Below are 22,226 nucleotides of genomic sequence, written 5' to 3' on the forward strand. Positions count from 1 at the left end.
AAAGTTTTTTATTTATTTATTTTTTTGTCCGTTCTGGGGACTGAACTCAGGGCCTCAGCACTGTCCTTGGGCTTTCCTCAAGGCTACATAGCTCTACCACTTGAGCCACAGCACCACTTCTGTTTTTTTCTAAGTATGTCCTACCAAGGAATCCAACTCAGGGCTTTGTGCTTACTAGGCAAGCACTCTGTCGCTAGGCCACACTTCCTATCCTGTTTTGTTTTGTTTTGTTTTACATCTAGAAATCACTGGTCACAGAGAGCAGAATAAAAAGTGGGTAGAAAAACTTCTAAATGAGTGGGCAAGAAAGACAGAAGTGGGAATGAAAAGGAAGGGAGGAGAGAAGGTTTTATGACTGTGTAGTTTCCTCAGCCAGGAAGGTGACCTCTGGCCCAACCCATTCCTGGTATGTAGGCTTTGTGGTGGCTCCCTCAATAAAACACCTTTGTCCCTGGAGTCCAATTTCAGAATACCATGTCTGTTTCCTCAATTTATATCCTACAAGGAAATTAAGGTAAACGTTCTCTGGAACCACACTATTTCCCCCCCCCCCATTTCTTTTCTTTTCCTTTTCCTCCCCTTCCTTCTCTCTCTGTCTCTGTCTCTGTCTCTCTCTGTCATGGGGCTTGAACTATGGGCCTGGACTTTGTCCCCTGAGCTCTTCAGCTCAAGGGTAACATTCTACCACTTGAGTCACAGCGCCACTTCCCCACTGGCCCCCCTCACCATTTCTTTCATTTGTACATGCTAGACAATCTCTCTACCATTAAGCTACATCCCTAAACCTTTAAAACTTTTATTTTCAGACAAGGGTTATTAATTTGCACAGGGTGGCTTTGAATATTTGATTGCAATCTTCTGAGTTGGTGAGATCTTGGGTTTGTACCAGCTGGCTTGTTTCATTTCTTCATTCTTTCCTTTATGTACATTTCTTGACTCATACCCCTTTAAAATAAATTAATAAGGAAAAAGTAGGACACAGCTCCTTATTTCAAGGAGATAGCTACATTAATGATGATAGTGGTATTTATAGTATTATCGGGTGGTGGTTTTAACTAGATAGCATTCTTGACGTTCCAACAACAACAACAAAAGAATACTATATAATTTGCAAAGAAATGGATGGATCTAGAGAAAAATGATGTTAAGTAAAGTGAGTCAGGTCTAGAGAGACAAAGGATACATGTTTTCTCTCAAGTTTTTTTGGAAGTTAGACCTAATTTATAAATGTACAAGTGGACACATACAAGGGTGGTTGGCAGTGTACGCATATGTATACATTGAGGTACAATATTTGCAGGGGAGAATTCAAGTGGTGTAATTTCTTAGAAAAACAAATTTAGAGGCCGGGAGTTTGGCCTAGTGGTAAAGTGCTTGCCTAGCATGCACAAAGACCCAGATTTGATTCTTTGTACCACAAAAAGCCAGAAGTGATGCTGAGGCTGAAGTGGTAGAGTTCTGGCCTTGAGCCAATGATAGTGCTCAGGTCCTGAGCTCAAGCCCAGGATTGGTAAAAAACAAAACAAAAACCAAATTCATACCAAAACATGAGGAGTGTCAATGTGTGAGAATAATGCACCTACTACCTGGCGAATGTAACTGTAACCCCTCTATATATTACCACGACAGTAAAAAAGAAAAAAGAAAAAAAAATTCATGGACCAGGAGCATAGCCTAGTGGTAGAGTGATTGTTTAGCATGTACAAACACCCGGGTTCAATTCCTTGGTAGCAATGGTGCTATGAATCAAGTGGTACAGTGGTGCTGTGGCTCAAGTGATAGAGCTCTAGCCTCAACGACAGTGCTCAGGGCCCTAATTTCAAGTCCTAGGACTGGTTAAAAAAAAAAAGAGGTATTGGAGGGAGGGGGGTCTAGAGGAAAGAAAAAGATGAATGAAGAGAGGAAGGGGAAATGTAGTCATATTGAATACATATCCTGTGAAGTTAAGACAATAGAGGGGAGGGATTGGGTGGGAAGGGAGGAGGGTGAATCAACCAAAATCCACTGTATTCATACATTAATTTGGGCAATAATATTTCCTTTGTACACTGCTTGAAGATAATAAAAATATATTTTTTAAAAGGGGTATTTAAGAGGGTAAGGGAAGGAGTGGCATTATCCAAAAAGAAAGGTACTCTTTATCTGACTTACATAACAGTAACTCCTCTGTATGTCACCTTTATAATAGCAATTTTAAAACTTCAAAAGATAATTCAGGATTACTCAATAAAAATATTTTATTAAAATAGGCTTTTTTTGTTTGTTTTTTGCCAGTCCTGGGCTTGAGCTCAGGGTCTGAGCACTGTCCTTGGACTTTCTCAAGGCTAGAGCTCTACCACTTGAGCCACAGCACCACTTCTGGCTTTTTTCTATGCATGTGGTACCGAGGAATTGAACCCAGGTCTTCGTGCATGCTAGGCAAGCACTCTACCACTAGGCCAAACTCCCAGCCCTAAAATAGTTTTTTTTTTTTAAATGAACTCTGCTGGGTTCAGTGGCTCAGGCCTGATATCCTATCTACTCAGATCTGAGGATCATGATTTAAAGCCAGCACGGGCACTAAAATGTCCAAGGGACTCTTATCTCCAATTAATCACCAGAAAATGGTAAGTCGCATTGTGGCTCCAGGGATATGACGGTAGCCTTGAGCTGAAGAGCTCAGGGACAATGCCTAGTACCAGCATTCAACTTCCACAACTGACAAGAAAAGAAAAAAGCTCCAACAATCGTATATAAAGTATACAAATCAACTATATTTACCTACTAAATTACATACAAACTAGGGATCTCAGGCACTGCAATTAGAAAATTTCCCACTTTAGATAGCCCTGAAAGGAAAACCCACAGGAGTCTTATTTCTATTTAACTACCAAAAAAGCTGGAAGTGGGGCTGTGGTAGAGAATTGAGTACAAAAACTTAGAAACAATGTCTAGGTGCTGAGTTCAAGCCTCAGGACAGGAACACACACACACACACACACACACACACACACACACACATACACACACACACACACATTATTATCAGTCAAAATGTTTGGAGGCCATCTCTTCATCTATTACTGGTTGCTGAATTACTGAATTACAGAACAACCTCCCTCACCCCTTCTTCCCACAACCTCCTTACTGAATGAAGCTTGAACTCAACCTGGGCACTACCCCTATGTTTTTCTGTCAAAGGTGGCACTCTACCACTTGAGTTACAGCTCTATTCCTAGTGTTTTGATGATTCATTGGAGATAAGAGTCTCCCAGTTGGGGGGTGTGGGGGGGGGAGGGAAATGGGTACCAAGACATGTGAAAGGGTATCAATGTACGTGAATTAATGCACCTTCTATCTGGCAAATATCATGTAACCCTTTTACTAATTACAATAAAAAAATGCAAAAAAAAGTCTCCCAGTTTTTTCTGCATGAGCTGGCTTTAAAATGGAAGATAAGAGTCTCTTGGACTTTAGTGCCCAGGCTGGCTTTGAACCATGATCCTCAGATCTTAGCCTCCTGAGTGCTAGGATTATGGGTGTGAACTACTGCATTTAGCCTGAGTAACCATTTTATGGTAAATTACTAACATTTGATATTGATTGTGCTGTCATGTTGTTCTAGAGTGCTCTTAGATTTTATTCTAATGTGTCTTGTCTGTTTTTTTTTTTTTTTTTTTTTTTTTTTTTTTCCTGGAGCTTGAATTCAGGGCCTGAGCACTGTCCTTGGGCTTTTTCAAGTCTAGTGCTCTACTATTTGAGCCACAGCACCCTTCCAGCTTTTTCTAAGTATGTGGTACCGAGAAATCGAACCTGCTAGGAAAGCACTCTGCCAGTAGGCCACATTTCTAGCCCCTGATGAGTCTTTTTTTTTTTTTTTTTTTTTGGTGGGTCATGGGGCTTGAACTCTGGGCCTGGGTGCCGTCCCTCAGTCCTTCAGCTCAAGGCTACCGCCTTACCCTTGAGCCAAGCCCTGTTTCCCATTTTCTAGAGATTAATTGGAAATAATAGTCTCATGTTCTTTAGTGCCCCAGCTGGGTTTGAACCTCTATCCTCAGATCTTAGCATCCTGAGTAACTAGGATTACAGGCGTGAGCCACCATGCCCGGCCCCTGATGTGTCTTCAATCTTGATGGCCAGACTTAGAATAAATCGCTATTCAAAAGCAACTTCTGATTTTTCTGATTTGAGTGAAAATTGGTCTTTCAGTTTGAAGAATCTAACTCCAATTCTTGGTGAGCTTCTTGGACTGGCTACTTGGAGATGAAGACTCAGGCCCAAATAAGCTGTTCTGCATAACACCATTTGTTTTCTTCTTCCAGCATAGCTTAGTGAAAAAAAATACTTGCTTAAGCTCAGCGACTGTAATTCTAGTTACTCAAGAGATTGAGATCTAAAGATCCAAACTCTGGGTCCCTGTATGGTGGCTCACGCCTATAATCCTAGTTACTCAGGATGCTGATATCTGAGGATAGAGGTTCAAAGCTAGGTTGGGCAGGAAAGCCTAAGAGACTTTTATCTCCAATTAACCACCAGCCCATCCAACCCACCTCCCTCCACCCCCCCACAAAAAAAAAACAAAAAACCTGGAAGTGGAGCTGTGGCTCAAGTGCTAGATTTCTAGCCTTGAGCACAAAGGGCCAGTATGGTACCCAGGCCCCAAACACTTTACCACTAGGCCAAACTCCCGGCTCCTCCAAAAAATTCTTGTTTAGCCTTCTCAAGGCCTTGGATCAAGTCCCTCTTCTCACCTAAAAAAGGAGGGTCCAACTTGGCCACTGTGTATTCTGTATATGCCACCGGATGCCTCAACTCCCTGTCCCCTAACCACCTCATTTTCCTCTAGAAGTCCAGGCTGCTTTTCCCATTGACTAAATTTATCCTGGCTTTGGTTCTATTTTTTTTCACTGATTCCCTCTCCTCCGTTACCTCTGTTTTTGCATGTTAACAAAGTCGTTATCTTTTTCTCTCATTTGTGTATTGGTAGTTTAGTACATAGACTAAAAACTGTCAAGACTTTGATGATAAAAACCGGGTGCCTAGCTATTCAGAAAGTTGTAATCTTAGGATCGTGGTTCAAAGGCAGCCTGGGCAGAAAAGTTCAAGACTTTTTTTTTTTTTACATGAGTTTTTAGTGTCGGGGTAACGTATAGAGGGCTTACAGTTACATTAAGTCCAAGACTCTTATCTCCAATTAACTAGTAAAAAACTGGAAGGGGGGGGGGCGGCAGGAGTTTGGCTTAGTGGTAGAGTGCTTGCTTAGCATGCAGGAAGACCCATATTCAATTCCTTGGTACCACATGCATAGAAAAAATGCCGGATGTGGTGCTGAGGCTCAAGTGGTAGAGCTCTGGCTTTGAGAAAGTCCAAGGACACTGCTCAGGTCCCAAGCTCAAGCCCAGGACTGGCAAAAAAAAAAAACCTAAAACAAAACAAAAACCAACCAACCAAACAAAAAAAAAACTGGAAGGAGAAGACAGCTTTGAGCAGAAAAATCCTAGAGAGAGCATAGGCCCTTAGTTCAAGTCTCGCTACTGGTGCACACGAGTGTGTGTGTGCGCGCACACACACACACTAAACAGTATTTTAAAGGAATTAGAGCAGAAAATCATAACACAGAAACTTAATGATGCTTTCTGGATGTTTCCTTCCAGTCTCTTGTTACATATCTATATTTACAAAGTTAGAGTCAGGGAAGGATTTGTGGGATATGAAAACCTTTGAGGACTGGAGTTTTTTTTTTTTTTCCTATTGCTAAACTTGCCTTGTAGAGGGTAATTAATGAGAAGTGTGACTTGACCTCTAGATGTTCTAGGGAGGATAATGAGAATTATGCCAGTCCATAAATGTGTTTGCTGGTCCATGGAACATAAACTGTATTAGAAGGCCACAGGTAGTTTCTCATCTCATCCTTATTCATTCCTCCCCCTCCTTCATTTTCCTGGTGGTACTTGGGTTTGAACTCAGAATCTCATATTCTCTATCACTTGAGCCATCCTGGTTTCTGTGACACTTTCCCTAGAAACTACCCTTTTCCTGCGAGGCTCTCACGTTTTCCTCTTGAGCTCCACTGCACTTTGCACACTCATTTAACTCAGCAGCCCATTATCCAGTATTCTACCTCGTAATTATCTGTATACTTATCTCTCCTCTCAGATTGACCTCAAGGGCGTGGGACTGGCGCTGGTACTCAGACCTAGGTTCAAATTCCAGCAGTGGAGTGCCTGGCTTTATTGCTCTATACGCTATTTCCTTGATAGTCATTAGGTTGCCGAGAAACTGGGCGAAAACACAAACAGAATATGCGAGGTATATGCAAAACGAAGGGCGTTTAAACCCACGTATATTTGTTAATAGACGTGATCTATCTTTATCGCAAGCATTCAGCACCGACAGAGCTCTGGACAGATAAAAAGCAAACGAAAAAAAACCAAAACAAGTCTCCCTCCAGACCCCAACAACGGCACACGCGATCAGTGGGCCTTGTCTCCCCGGCCGAACCAGGATTGGCTGAGCCGAAAAGAAAGCCCCGCCCACAGACCGCCCAGTCTCATCAGCGATTGGCTGAGGACCGTCTGGTAGGCGTTCTTCCGGGGCTCCTGAACTGAGGGAGGTACCAGAGTGCGCATGCGTGGATGGGGACCGAAGCCTTCCGGCGGGGAGGGAGGAGGTGACGTTGGAAGCGGTGGCGGGCGGGGGCCCCCCATAGTTAAGGGGACGTTGAATGTAAGGGCCCTCGGGGTCGCGTCACCAGCCAGCGACTGAGGCTTGGTGGTGGTGGTGGCCGTAGCGGCGAAGGCGGCAGCGGCGGCGACAGCTCTGGGGTTTGCGTCTCGGGGTGTGTCGGCCGCCGCTGCTGCTCCGGCCTGGAATGTACAGATGGCTGGTTAGGATTCTCGGCACCATTTTCCGTTTCTGCGACCGGTCGGTGCCCGGAGCTCGGGCGCTCCTCAAGAGGCGGCGCTCGCACAGGTGAGGCGGGCGGGGGCTGGACGCGGGCAGGGCGGCTCCCCTCCCCGGCGGCGGGCTCCCGGCCCCGCCCGCGGAGCGTGGGTCCCGCGGCGCGTGGGCCCCGCGGGCCGTGTACCGGGGCGCGCCTCCGGGGTGGAGGCCCGGGAGCCGCGGGTGGCGGGAGCCCCGGTGACGTCGCCGTCCCGCTCGCCGTCGTCGTCGTCCTCGGAGCCACCGGTGATGGCAGCACCTTGAACGTGCTTATTCCAAGTCCAGGCTGGGGGCTGAGCACGCAGGAGGTCGGCGCGGCGTGTTTCACGGGAGTCACGATTAAACACGGGCGGTGGAAGGAAGCTGGCTTGGTTGTGATTGTAGCGTCTGCAGAACACGCTTCCCAGCTGCGGACTCGGTACCTGCAGCTGAGCAGAGCGAGGTTCCTAGCTCGCCCGGAGTCGAATTTTGACTTTCAGTCCTGTGCTCCTAGCGCCAAGAAACAGCACCTGTCTTCTTTAAAAGCAGCTGTCCGACAGTGTGCTGGGGGCCAGAAGGGGGAGGGAGCGTTGTTCTGTGTGCCTTAGACCCAGGATAAAAGAAAACAATATTCGGTTCTGTGCTCCAAAGAATCAGTAGCACATACATTAAAATTCCGTTACAATCTGCTCCTTCGCTTATGTATGTATTTATTTATTTGTGGCGCTGAGGTTGGAACCAGGGACTCTTATCACGGAACCATACCCCCAGCTTCTTTTTAAAATATTTTTTTTTGGGGGGGGGGGGTTCGGTCATGGGGCCTGAACTCTGGGCCTGGGCGCTGACCCTGAGCTCCTCAGGGTCTCTATCACTTGAGCCACAGCGCCACTTCCGGTTTTCTGATGAGTCCCAGGGACTTTCCTGTCCGGGCTGGCTTTGAACTGCAGTCTTAAGATCTCAGCCTCCTGAGTAGCTAGGATTACAGGCATGAGCCACTGGTGCCCGGCAAAAATTTTTTTTTATTGATTTAGCAGTTTTTGATTTAGTTAAATTAGTTATACAGAGAGGGATTTCATTGTTACATTTGGACACATGTTCACAATATATCTCAATGAGTTTTATCTCTGCCATTCTCCCACGGTTTTGTTTCTGAGATAAGATCCCCACAGTTGGAGCAAGCTGAACTTGAACCAACTGTGTAGCCCAAGTTGTCCTGGAATTTGAGATACTCCAGCAGCAGTCTCCCAGTGCTAGGATAACAGACTATTAGGGCTGTCCTTCCCGTCATCCGTCTCAAAATCAAAGGTGATGGATAAAGGTTGGGGGAGCTTGAGAGAGTGAAATGATTACTACATGAGCCTAAGGATATAAAAAAAGAAATTAGTTGGGGCCGGGAGTTTGGCCTAGTGGTTAAAGTGCTTGCCTAGCATGCATGAAGACCCGGGTTCGATTCCTCGGTACCACATAGAAAAAAAGCCGGAAGTGGTGCTGAGGCTCAAGTGGTAGAGCTCTAGCCTTGAGAAAGTCCAAAGACAGTGCTCAGGCCCTGAGCTCAAGCCCAGGACTGGCAAAAAAAAAGAAATTAGGTGTTTGAGTTGCAGTATATATTCTAGAAATTCAAAGTTTCTACCTTTCTGTAGGGTTGATCATTTGAGAACATGTCATTCAGTGTCTAAACTAATGCTTCATGGATGTAAGAGTAATATTTGTTTATTCTACTCTGAGGGTTTTGTTCAGAGTCTGGCATATGATAGGCATTTGGTACATATTTACTGAATTGGGGAGTTAATGCTCTCAAACTTACCTACTCATTTTTCTCTCCCCCCTCCTGACCTGACCTGCCCTTACCTCTTTGATTTTGAGTCAGGGTTTCTTGTAAAGACTACTCTGGCCTTGAACTCCTCCTGCCTTAGTTTCTTGAGTGCTGAGATTATGGGCTTACGCAGCTGTGCCAGGCTTTATTTCTTTTTATTTTTTGACAGTCCTGAAGCTTGAACTCAGGGCTTGGGCACTGTCCTTGGACACTTTGCTCAAGGCTAGCACTCTGCCATTTGAGCCACAGCTCCACTTCCGGCTTTTTCTGTCTATGTGATATTGAGGAATCAAACTCAGGGCTTCATGCATGCTAGGTGAGCACTCTACCACTAGGCCATGCTCCTGCCCCAGTCACTATTCTTTACTACAGGTTAGCTATTCATATTCATTTGTTACCTAAAACAACTTTTTTGTATGTGTGTGCCAGTACTGGAGCTTGAATTCACACAGTCTTGTGCTTTTGCTTGGCTTTTTCTGATTAAGGCTGATGTTGTATCACTTGAACCACATCTCTACTTCTAGCTTTTTATTGGTTAGAGATAAGAATCTCACAGATTTGTCTTTTCTGGTTGGCTTGGACACTTGATCGCTAGATCTCAAGCTGCTGAGTAGCTATGATTATAGGCATGAGCTACCAGTTCCCAGTAAAATAACTTTTTTTTTTGGAGCAGGGTAGAGGGAGGGGTTGTGGGGCTTGAACTAGGCCTGGGCGCTGTCCCTGAGCTCTTCAGCTCAAGGCTACCACCCTACCCTTGAGCCAAACTCCACTTCCCATTTTCTAGAGGTTAATTGGAGATAAGAGTCTCAGGTCCTTTTGTTCCCTAGCTGGCTTTGAACCTGGATCCTCAGATTTTAGATTCCTGAGTAGCTAGGATTACAGGTGTGAGCTACTGCACCTGGCTAAAATAACAAAGGCTACAGGTATGGCTCAGTGGTAGAGTGTTGGCTTAGCACACAAGCCCTGGTTTCTTTCTTTTTGGCCAGTCCTGGGGCTTGAACTCAGGGCACTGTCCTGAGCTGCTTTTGCTCAAGGCTAGTGTTCTAGCCACGGGCTTTTTCTGTTAATGTAGTAAGGAATCAAACCCAGGGCTTCATTCATCCTAGGCAAGCAGTCTACCACTAAGCCACACTCCCAGCTCCTGCAAGCACTGGTTTAAGAAAAGAAAAGAAAAAAAAAGCAGTTATATAACACTCCTTTCTAGTTAAGAAGGCTGCTTACGTGTCAACTGAAGTAAAAAAAAAAAAAATTTTTGCCAGTGCTGTGGCTCATGCTTATAATCCTAGCTACTCAGGAGGCTGAGATCCGAGGATCATGGTTCAAAGCAGGCCAGGTAGAAAAGGCTGTGACAGTCATATCTCCATTAAACTACTTAGAGCTCTACCACTTTTGAGCTACAGTGCCACTTCCTACTTAGAAAAAGAGGGAAATAGTGTATGGCTCAAATGATAGAGCACTAGCCCTGAGCCCAAAGAAGTTCAGGGACAATGCTCAGGCTCTGAGTTCAGACCTTGGGATTGGCCAAAAAAAAAAAAAAAAAAAAAGCTGGGAGCTTGGCCTAGTGGTAGAGTGCTTGCCTAGCCTGCCCAAAGACACTGTTCCATTCCTCATTACCACATACATAGAAAAAGCTGAAAGTAGTGCTGTGGCTCAAGTGGTAGAGCTCTATCCTTGAGAAAGCCCAATGACAGTTCTCAGGCCCTGAGTTCAAGCCCCAGGATTGGGGGGAAAAAATCTTTCTTTTAGGGTCATTGTTTCAAGAACAAGTTGTCTGAATTTTACCAGATTATAGATTATTTAACAATAATGTTAAATCTTCAGGTTAAATGTCTTACTATAGAAAAACATTCACAGGGCTGGGAGTGTGGCCTAGTGGTATAGTGCTTGCCTAGTATGCACAAAGCCCTGAGTTTGATTCCTTGGTACCACATACACAGAAAAAGCTAGAAGTGGTGCTGTGGCTCAAGTGGTCTAGTGCTAGCCTTGAGAAAGCCAGACAGTGCTCAGGCCCTGAGTTCAAGCCCCAATACTGGTGAGCTAGAAGGAGAAAGAGACGGGGGAGGAGAATAGCAATTACAATATTAGTTGGCTGTCACTTTATGACAGAGTTGATGGAAGAAGGATGTTGTATAATGAATAGTTTGATTTTGGTTTGTCCAGCGTCCTTTACATGTAATAAGCATGTGCTCTACAAGTAAATTGTACTCCTGGCTTTGACTAGAAACTTTATAGAAATAAATATATCTTTTTTCCCCCTCTCTTTTCAGCACTCTGTTTTCTCCAGTGGATACTGATGAAATACCAGCTAAAAGACCAAGATTAGGTACTAAATTTTATTTTTATTTTATTTTTTACCATGACTAGGTTTTGAATACAGGGCTTTGTGCTCTCCTGTTGTCTTTTTCACTCAAGCCTGGTGCTCTGTCTCTTGAACCACACTTCTGTTTCCAGCTTAAAGGCTAGTGCATTGGAGATGCAAGTGTCTTGGATTTGTCTGTCTGGGCTAGCTTTGAACTTTAGATATCAACTTCCTGAATAGCTAGATTAGAGTTTAGGCACTAAGTTTTAAAAAATTCAATAGGATTATACCAGCATCCAGCTTAGGTACTAACTTTTAAAAATTAATTGCTTAATAGGAAAAATAATAGTTGTTTAATAGGAAAAAATTTTGGAAGAAAATTCAAAAGCTTAAATAAAGTGTATGCAATGAAAACGAAGTCTCTTTCCTTCTCTATTGTCTTTTCCAGACTTACTTTACCAGGGGCATGGTATCTTCTCAGATAAATAGATCTATGTATTGGATGCATTTAAGGTCTAAGTACTTTCCTTGGAAATAGAGGTGCTGTCTGTCTGTCTGTCTATTTTTGTGTTGGTCCTTGGGCTTCCCAAGGCCTAGATGCTGTCTGTGAGCATTTTTGCTTACGGCTAGTGCTCTGCCATTTGAGCCATAGCTCCACTTTTGGCTTTTTGCTGGTTAATTGGAAATAAGAGTCTCTTAGACTTTTTTTGCCCAGGCTGGGACAGCAATCTTCAGACTTCAGCCTCCTGAGTAGCTAGGATGACAGGTGTGAGCCACAAGCACCAGGCTGAGATGCTTCTTATTTTTGAGATGGAAACATTGTAAAAACCAGTTCAAAACTGAGTATTCAAGTTTAACTAGTTTCATGAACCAATCTATTTTTTGTAACATTTTACAACCATATATGTAATGGCTTAGAAGGATGTTGAAGATTAAAGGGAAAAGGCACCGTAGAGTAATATATTCATCATTTTCAATAGTGACTGCATTTTGATCAGATGTGATCATTGATTATGGGCCTATGTTGATAGTCATTTAAATCCAGTGAGTACTTGGTCCACCATGTCTTTATATAGGGCAGTGTGTTCTACAGAAAATACAAAAGTGAGAAAAAATGGGGTCTTTATTCCTAAGGGCCTTGCTTGCATGGTTATTTGGCAGGAGGTATAAGTATGTAAGCAATCTGATGTCACTGAGGACATGATAAAATAAGGAAGGCAGTAATGAAATCCTATCCAATTTCCATCTGCTTGAAAGTTTTATTAAATGTTTGATGAAGGACTTAATATGTGAGATGGATCTTGAAGGATGGATAGGATATCAAGAGATTAAAGGGAAAGCATTCTAGGCAGAAGGAACAATATGAGCGAGTTGTAAATTCATCAATAGAGTTCAGGGAGAAACTGAATGAAGGCAGGTTAAATTATACATTCTAAGTAAGAAATTTATGCAATATTTGTTATGACAGTATTTCCCATATAAATTCAGGAAATGATTTTAGAGGACACACATTTGCAACATGTTATATCTAAATCATGATTGTATACTAAGAAGGCTGTATTTTTTTTTTTTTTTTTTTTTTTGCCAGTCCTTGGACTTTCTCAAGGCTAGAGCTCTACCACTTGAGCCTCAGCACCATTTTCGGCTTTTTTCTATGTATGTGGTACCAAGGAATTGAACCCGGGTCTTTGTGCATGCTAGGCAAGCACACTACCACTAGGCCAAACTCCCGGCCCCATGCGGCTGTATTTTTTTCTAATTATTTTGAGTAAAATCTTGATTTAGCCCTAATTATATCTTTAATACTTGTCAGATATATGATGATCTCTTTCTCTTTTTCTTTTTGGTCAGTCATTTGCCTGGGTGCTGTCCGTGAGTTCTTCAGCTCAAGGCTATGGCCCTACCCCTTGAGCCACAGGGCCACTTCCAGTTTTCTGGTGATTAATTAGAAATAAGAGTCTCACAGGTTTTGTAGCTTTGTAGTGTCCGGGCTGGCTTTGAAGTTGTGAACCTTAGATCTTAGCCTCTTTAGTAGCTAGGATTACAAGCATGATTTACCTTGCCCGGCTTGATCTCTCTCTCTCTCTCTCTCTCAATCTCTCTCTCTCTCTCTCTCTCTCTCTCTCTCTCTCTCTCTCTCTCTCTCTCTCTCTCTCTCTTTCTCTCTCTCTTTCCCTCTCTCTCTCTCTCTCTCTTTTTTTTTTTTTTTGCCAGTCCTGGGTCTTGCACTCGGAGTCTGAGCACTGTCCTTGGGCTTTCTCAAGACTAGAGCCCTACCACTTGAGCCACAGCACCATTTCCAGCTTTTTTCTATATATGTGGTACTGAGGAATCCAACCGGGATCTTAGTGCATGCTAAGGTAGCGCTCTTACCACTAGGCCAAACTCTCAGCCTTGATCTCTCATTTTTGAAAGAAGCCCCGCCCAGCCAGAATTTAGTGTGGATTTGTGTTTGTTTGGTTTTTAATTTTGCTAGTCCTGGGGCTTGAACTCAGGGTCTGAGCACTGCCCTTCGGCTTTCTCAAGACTAGCACTCTACTACTTGAGCCATAGTACACTTCGGGCTTTTTCTGTGTATGTGTTATTGAGTAATGAAACCCAGGGCTTCATGCATGCTTGGCAAGCATTCCTACCACTAGGCCACACTCCTGGCCCTGTATGTATGTTTTTGCATGCATGCACGTGTGTGTGTGTGTGTGTGTGTGTGCGTGTGTGTGCGCGCCCGCGTGCGCACGCATGCGTTGAGAAAGGGGGATGCATTCTTTGCAGTATTAAGGATTGACTCCAGGACCTTCCTTATGCTGGAGAACAGCTCTCCCATTCAAACTAAGCCCCTAGCTCTTTTGTTTTGTTTTTGAGATAGGGTTTTATCAGCATTTTCCTGGGCTGACCTTAAATTAGTCCTCCTATCTCTAGGTTCTGAGTAGCTGCAATTTCAGGCTTATGCCTGGTTTAACATTTTCTCTTTCTTTCTTTCTTTCTTTCTTTCTTTCTTTCTTTCTTTCTTTCTTTCTTTCTTTCTTTCTCTGTCTCTCTCTCTCTTTCTCTCTCTTCTCTCTCTCTCTCTCTCTCTCTCTCTCTCTCTCTCTCTCTCTCTTCTTTCTTTTTTTTTTGTGGGCTTGAACCCTAGGCCTGGGTGTTGTCCCTGAGCTCTTCAGCTCAAGGCTGTTACCCTACACTTGAGCCATAGCCTCACTTCCCCTTTTCTAGTGATTAATTGGAGATTAGTCTCAGGTTCTTGGGTGGGGGGAGGGAAACAGGGACAAAAACATGAGAGAGGGTATCAATGTGTGAGAAGTAATGCATCTACTATTAGGTGAATATAACTGTAACCCCTCTATACATTACAATAAAAAAAAAAAAAGAGTCTCAGGTTCTTTAGTGCCCAGGCTGGCTTTGAACCATGATCCTCAGCCTCCTGAGTAGCTGGGATTACAGACATGAGCCACCGCACCCGGCAACATTTTCATTTCTTTATAAAGCAGATTATGTTGGCTTTTTTATTATGGTTATAAGTTAAAATTATCTTTTACATGCATTTACTTAAGTTAAAAAAAGTCATTTTTCATGATAAATAATAGTTTTTGCTTGGATGTAGTTTAAAAATTTGATGGTTATAGAAGGTTCTTGAAATAATTATTGTAATCATCTGTTTTATAGCTTTTTGTGTCAAAGACCTCTTACTTCATTATTTCCATAAATGTTTATAAAAATCATGCTTTATAACTTACGGTTGATTTGTCTGCACAGCAAACTGAAGAGGGGAATCTGAGCCAAAGAGAAAGTAATAGGTACCAGAGACAATATATTTGTAAATGCCTTTTAATTCTGAGCAATAGAACTTCCTATAAGGTTGGCTGTCAAGCACAGTTTTACTCAAGGAAGTGAATTTTTAATTTAAGTCAATTTAAAGAAAATTTCTATTTAACTGCACTTGTCTGAAGGCTTGTATATTGGATAACTCAGTAACTTTTGCTAAAATAATTGTTTTGTGTTTTGCAGCATCTCATATATTTTATTTTTTTGTCAGTTCTGGGGCTTGGCTTCTTTTGCTCAAGGCTAGAACACTACTACTTGAGCCACAGCACCACTTCTTGCCTTTTCTGTTTGTGTGGTACTGAAGGATCGAACCAGGACTTCAGTCATGCTAGGCAAGCACTCTACCACTAAGTCACATTCTCAGCCCTTCAGATATTTTGTTAAAAAATAAAATTGCTGGGGCTGGGAGTTTGTCCTAGTGGTAGAGTGCTTGCCTAGCATGCACGAAGACCCAGGTTTGATTCCTCGGTACCACATACATAGAAAAAAAGCCAGGAGTAGTGCTGAGGCTCAAGTGGTAGAGTGCTAGCCTTGAGAAAGTCCAAGGACAGTGCTCAGGCCCTGAGCCCAAGTCCAGGACCGGCAAAAAAAAAATGCTGGTTTACTACTGTAAGGTACTTAGGAGGCTGAGATCTGAGGATCATGGCTCAAAGCTATTTAGTATAGTTTCAGGAAAAGAAGCATTCATTCCTTTTATAAAAAAACAAAACCAAGATGGGCCTGATGTACATGCCTGTAATATCAACAAGTCAGAAGGCTGAGGCGAGAGGATTTCAAGTTGGAGACCAGCCTAGATCACACAACAACACCCTTTGTGAAAACATATGTATTACACACACACACACACACACACTCAGTGAGGTATTCTGATATAATTTTAGGACATATTCAGGTTTTGATAATAAGAAATTATAATACTTATTATTTTTTAAACCAGTTCTGGAGTTCGAACTCAGAGTCTCTCACTTGCTCACCTTGCTTACTTACTTGGCACTCCTTGAGACCCACCTCTAGCCCAGCTTTTTTTTTTTCAGCCCAGCTTTTTTGCTATTTATTTTAGAGAAAGAATTCAGTGAACTTTTCTGCCATCCTCTGGGTCTTTGGCTCCTGAATAGCATGAACCACTGGCCCTTGCTTTACAATACATTTTAGTGTCTAGTTTTTGCTGTATTGTGAAGAGTACCCCTTTGTTTTCTTGGGTCTGAATGATAGTCTGTGGATTATGCAACAAACCCTAATGCTATTTTCCCCTAACTTAGCCCAGCAGAATATATAATAAGCACAGCATTACTATAGGAATAACTTGGAATTCTTTCTGATTTCCAAAATGAAGAACGAATTATTAGCAAACTTTGGTAGTTTTTTTTTTTCCTCTTTGAGACAGTGTTTCTCTATGTAACCCAGGCTAGATTCCAATTTGCTATCCTGCTTGCCAACTCTTAAGTGTCAACCTCCCAAGTGCTGGGATTCCAGCATCATTATGTCCTGTGAACTCTGATACTTTGATTACTGACTAGCAAATTACTTCAAGTTAGATTTTGTTTACCTGGACAACACATAATTTTATTCCCCAAGTTTTTCTTCTATTCATTTGTTTTCCAAGTTATATTGTTTGTCCAAAATTATTCCTTTTTTTCTGAAAAGTATTTGTTTTATATATTCTGGAGTTCTTATTGCTCGAAGCCATCATTTTGGGCTTTTTTCTGAAGTAAAAAACTAGTACTTTATCATATCTGTAGTTAAGACATAGAAAGGAAATTGTGGACAGCTCAGAGGAAGTGAGAAAGAGGTAGTTTTGTAAAAGAAGGAAGTGGAGAAGCACTAAAATCTACTCTTTTCTCTTTTGTTTTATAGTCTTTGTTTTTAATGGCAAGAAGAGATAAGTCTAAGTTCACTGGACATTAATCAGTAGAGAGATAGTCTTGATTCTTCCTAGGTGCTTAAGAGTGATATATTTTATCCTTCACTTAGCCAAGATATAATAGAAGAAAATAAGCAGTTGTTGAGAACTATTACCTTACCCTCCCGGGAAGAAAGGGTAAACCAGTGAGAAAATGGCAGTGTTCCCTGTAGGATTCAGCCATCCCTAGTGATACTTCCTCCTTGTTTAATTATTCTTACAGCTTTCGTAAAAAATTTACTTTATTCTGGAGAGCTTATTGTTTAGAAGCTGCTACCAGGATAATTCATTGATAATCATTTATGATATTTGTAGCATCTCATTTTATTAAAAAACACGTACACACATGAAAAATGATAATACATTTACTCTGTTAGCCCCAGTCCTGGGGCTTGAACTCAGGGCCTTTGGCACTGTCCCTGACCTTCTTTTGTTCAAAGCTAGCACTCTACCACTTGAGCCACAGTGCCACTTCTGGCTTTTTCTGTGCGTGGTGCTGAGGAACGGAATCCAGGGCTTTGTGCATGCTACCAAGCACTCTACCACTAGGCCATACTCCTGACCCCACAAAAAATATTTTTGTAACTGTTTTTATTTCAGTGTTTAAAAATAGGACTTTAATAAAAATTCAGAGTGCTACTTACCAAGATATAACTTGACTTTTTGCTGGAAGTTTATTATTCTATGTTTATAGTTTGTTGACACTTTCTAGATTGCTTTATTCACCAAGTGAAAAACAGTCTCTACAATGCTGCCAGCTTATTTGGATTCCCATTCCAGCTGACCACAAAGCCCATGGTGACTTCTGCTTGTAATGGAACACGAAATGTGGCCCCTTCAGGAGAGGTCAGTAGTGAATGGGGAACCATTGGGGGAATATTGATTTTGTTTATGTTTCTGCTGAGTACGAAACCTACGGTCTTATGCATTCTAAGCATGATTTCTATGTCTGAGATACACTTCTATGTCTAGATACACTTCTAGGGCTGCTGATTTTTTGTACTTAATCATTAGAATTACTTTTAGAAATATTTGGATATTCTCTTTTTAGTTGTTAACATATATAGATTAACATCTTTCCAGACGTTTCTTTCATGTCTTTTTTTTTTTTTTTTTTTGTCGGTTGTGGGACTTGAACTCCGGGCCTGGGCGTTGTCCCTGAGCTCTTCAGCTTAAGGCTACTGCAGATCCACTTCCAGTTTTCTGGTGCTTAATTGGAGATAAGAGTCTCACCGGCTTTAGTGCTCAGACTGGCTTTGAACCCCGATCCTCAGATCTCAGCCTCCTGAGTAGTTAGGATTATAGGCCTGATCCACCGTGCCCAGCTTGGCTGTGTTTTCTAAAGGTCAGGAAATTCAACACCTAAGCTTTTTTTTTTTGGCCAGTCCTGGGCCTTGAGCTCAGGGTTTGAGCACTGTCCTTGGACTTTCTCAAGGCTAGAGCTCTACCACTTGAGCCACACAGCACCACTTCCAGCTTTTTTCTATGTATGTGGTACCAAGGAATCGAACCTGGGTCTTCATGTATGCTAGGCAAGCACGCTACCACTAGGCCAAACTCCCAGCCCCATCTAAACATTTTTAAAGTATTTATAAAGAATCAAAAATATTGTTGCATCTGCTTTTCTAATTTAAATATGTGTAAAGAAGCTGGAATTAAATATTTTGCATCTTTTTATGAGTTCTGACAATTGTTTTATCTGAAAAGATAGCATTTCCATGAGCTGATTTGGGAAATAATCATCAATGGAGTGATCTTTTAAATTAGTTTCTTTAGCAAATTGAAAAAAAATTTGTTAGATGCTACACAGGTGATTCTGTTTGATTTTAAGGTATTTTCGAACTCTTCATCTTGTGAACTGACAGGTTCTGGATCCCGGAACAACATGCTGAAACTGGGTGAGGTGGTCAAAAGTAGTTTTTGCTTCCCTGTACTTCCTTCTGCCCATTTCCCCTAAGTTTTGAGAATATGAAAGGAAAACACCAGATTGGATTGGGATGAGAATAAAGACATATTCTTTCTACCATTCTAAAAGCAAATGCAGGCTGAGTAAGTATCTTTATGCAAAATGCTTGGGACCAGAAGTGTTTCAGGTTTGGGAATTTTTCAGGTTTTGGTATATTTACCTTTCTGATCAAAAATTTTGAAATATGAAATTAGAAACTTTTTGAGCATCAGCACACAGATTTTCTGATAAGGGATGCTCAATTTGTAGTTTTCCTTATTGTCTTATTGCTGTGGTTTCTATTTTATCACCAATGTTAATATGTCAAGTTACAGTCATTTTTTAAAAAAATCCTGATAATCACATGCCAGGCACTGTGTTGTTATCAGGAAAATATTCTTGTCTCTAAAGACTTCATATTATGTGCTAGACAACTTTAGTTGGCATTTCTTACAGATTATAGATTAGGGATTTTTGTATCATCATTAGGCGTTGAAATGGAACTATAATTATTATATGTACAAATTATGACAGGTTCAAATGAAAATGGGAAGAAGCCAGAATTCTGAAAAATGTTTGTAATGTGTGCCATTGTAATGTTGCAAGTAGGCTTGAAAAGTTTGAGGAAAAAGAGGAAGTTAGTGAAAATGTTAGAAAAGTAGTGATTCAGAAATCAGAAGTGGAAGAAATCAAAGAAATGCTTCTCAAAGACTTATGTACCTCTGGTGGCAAAGATAAAAAAAGAGACGCAAGCCCCATGTCTTGTCTTGCACATCTCCAAAGATGTAATAGTTAAAAAAAAAAAGGTACTTCTTTGAAGTTTTAAGTTCCTACCAATAAGCAGTATCCCCAGCCCTTCTTTTTAACTTTTTTTAAAAACAAGATGCTGCATTCTTTGCTATTAATAGAATTTATATAAACTGCTCATAAATTTTCTATCCTAATGCAGACCATTCCCATGTTTGTTTTTTTCCAAATCAAATTCATTCTTAAAATAGGTAATAAATCTCCTAATGGGATAAGTGACTATCCAAAGATCAGAGTGACAGTTACCCGAGATCAGCCACGTAGAGTCCTGCCTTCCTTTGGGTAAGTAGTACATTCTTAGGCATTCTCATTTTTGTTCTGTTACAGACTACCATTAAGTACCCTGAGGAGGTGAATAACTTGTTGAATAACATGGCTGGGTAGAAACTTGAACTGAGGTTTTGTTACTTTCTATTATATTTTCTGTTCATAGTGATTTTATTTTGAGAACTTTTAAACATTGCTTTCTGTCTCCCCTCCCTCCTATTTATTTATTTATTGTCAGTCATGGCGCTTGAATTCTGGGCCTACGCACTGTCCTTGAGCTCTTCAGCTCAAGGCTAGCCCTCTACTCCTTGAACCACAGTGCTACTTCCTTATATATATTTTTTATTTTGGCAATTTTTAAGTTATACAATTTATCTTTCCTCTTTCCCTGTTCTCCCTATTGTTTTTCTCCAAGTACCTTGTTCTTATAAGGATACAATGTCTTTTCTTATTTTAAAAGCTGTTTACCATATTGGGTTTTTTTTTCTTTCCCCTCAGAAGTGTGGCTTGCATTACAATCTCACACTCTTGTCATTGTAAAGTTTCTTGACTGGTTTTGTCTGTTTTCTTTGACTGTTCCTCTGAACGATAGCACTCCCTTGGTTTATTTTGGTCTTATCTTTCAGTTAGATTTTTGGTTCAAATATCTGACCAATCATTGGCTTCCTAGTTATATTTAATCTTGAGATGAATGACTAGTTGTAAAGTTAGGAGGAAAAATGCAAAGTGATGGGAATATCTGTGTCAGAAAGTGAAAGAGGGTGCTGAGAATATGGCCTGGTTGTAGAGTGCTCACCTAGCATGCATGAAGCCCTGGGTTCGGTTCCTTGATACCTCATACACAGAAAAAGCGGGAAGTGGGGATATGGCTCAAGTAGTAGAGTGCTAGCCTTGAGAAAGTCCAATGACAGTGCCCAGGCCCTGAGTTCAAGAAAGAAAGGAAGGAAGGAAGGACTCAAAAACTGGTGAAATGCTAACCTGACATAGATGGAAGCTTACAGGGATCTCACTAACCGCACTGGGGACAAAGAGACAGGATTACAGATGATGATAATAGTAAATACTATGAGGAGGAAAAAAGTCTATTGGAGAACAAATGATAGAAAAATGACTACTAATTACTGATTTTGACACAAATCTGAATTGAATTGAAGCTAATAAGTGAAAATGTGTTAGGATATGTTTACATAAAATGAGAACATCTTCCCACAAATTACTAATTATAAAGGGGAAAGAGTAAAAAAAATTTTTTTAGAAACCTGTCTGATATTACATTAAGGAATTCAAGGTAAATCAGCAGAGTGGACACTGGTGGCTCATGTCTGTACTACTAGGTTGAAACTTTAGGGTTGTGATTCAAAACTAGCTTGAACAGGAAAGTGTGAGATTTCTTTTATTTTTTGGCAGTTGTAGGACTTGAACTCTGGGACTGGGCTTTGTCCCTGCACTCTTCAGCTCAAGGCTATCACCCTATCCCTTGAGCCACAATACCACTTCCGGGTTTTTTTGTTGTTTTGTTTTTGCTTTTTTGCCAGTCCTGGGCCTTGAACTCAGGGCCTGGGCACTGTCCTTTGGCGTTCTCAAGGCTAGAGCTCTACCACTTGAGCCACAGCACCATTTCTGGCTTTTTTCCCCCCTATGTATGTGTTACCGAGGAATTGAACCCAGGTCTTTGTGCAAGCTAGGCAAGCATTCTACCACTAGGCTAAACTCCAGGTCCCTGGGTTTTTTTTTTTTTTTTTCCTGGTGGTCAACTGGAGATAAGAGTCTCATGGATTTTACTGCTCAGGCTGGCTTTGAACTGTGATCCTCAGATCTCAGCCTCCTGAGTAGCTAGGATTACAGGCGTGAGCCACTGCCCCTGGCTTTGTGAGATTTTTTGCTTCCAGTTAACTGCCAGAAAAACTAGCAGTAGAGCTGTGCTTCAGGGGTAGATCACTAGCCTTGAGTACAGACACTTAGGGCTAGTGCCCAGACCTTAAATTCAAGCCCTAAAGTAGCAATGGAAAAAAAGAAAAAGAAAAACAAAAAGGTTAACAGTGGGATGAATTACCATCATGGCCTCTGAGATGTACTATCCTGAGAACAAAATTACCATGAGCCAGGCACCAGTGGTTCACTCCTGAAATCCTACTTAGGAGGCTGAGATCTGAGGATCGTGGTGGTTCAAATCCAGCCTGGGCACTAAAGCCCTGAGACAATCTTTTTTTTGGTGGGTCATGGGTCTTGAACTCTGGGTCTGGGCACTGTCCCTGAGCTCTTGCACTCCGGGCTACTGCCCTAAGTCCCAAGATTCTTATCTCCAATTAACCACCAGAAAATTGGAAGTGGCACTGTGGCTTGAGGGGTAGGGCAGTATCCTTGAGTTGAAGAGCTCAAGGACAAGGCCAAGCCCAGAGTTCAAGACCCACAACTGACAAAAAAATAAAAAAAGAAATCATCATGCAAAAATGAAATCAGCCTATGAGAAAATTGG

General features: G+C 41.8%; 1 protein-coding gene across 3 annotated transcripts in view; it reads left to right on the plus strand.

Moving 5' to 3' along the window:
* The first annotated feature begins 6,627 nt into the window (after positions 1-6,627).
* Positions 6,628-22,226, plus strand: part of Senp2 (SUMO specific peptidase 2) — a 47,993-nt gene continuing 32,394 nt past the window's right edge. Inside the window, exons 1-5 of one of the 3 annotated variants that reach the window (XM_090343352.1) lie at positions 6,628-6,951; positions 10,981-11,036; positions 17,444-17,577; positions 18,563-18,629; positions 19,675-19,765. In XM_090343352.1, coding sequence (XP_090199478.1) covers positions 6,851-6,951; positions 10,981-11,036; positions 17,444-17,577; positions 18,563-18,629; positions 19,675-19,765 — 449 coding nt within the window. In that variant the 5' untranslated portion in view covers positions 6,628-6,850. Of the gene's footprint in view, positions 6,952-10,980; positions 11,037-17,443; positions 17,578-18,562; positions 18,630-19,674; positions 19,766-22,226 lie in introns of those variants that run through there. The other 2 variants (XM_090343344.1, XM_090343360.1) reach the window with 2 other exon arrangements.

The sequence above is a fragment of the Megascapheus bottae genome, chromosome 1 (genome assembly GCF_031878675.1).
Source record: "Megascapheus bottae isolate mThoBot1 chromosome 1, mThoBot2.hap1, whole genome shotgun sequence".
Classification (NCBI taxonomy): domain Eukaryota; kingdom Metazoa; phylum Chordata; class Mammalia; order Rodentia; family Geomyidae; genus Megascapheus; species Megascapheus bottae.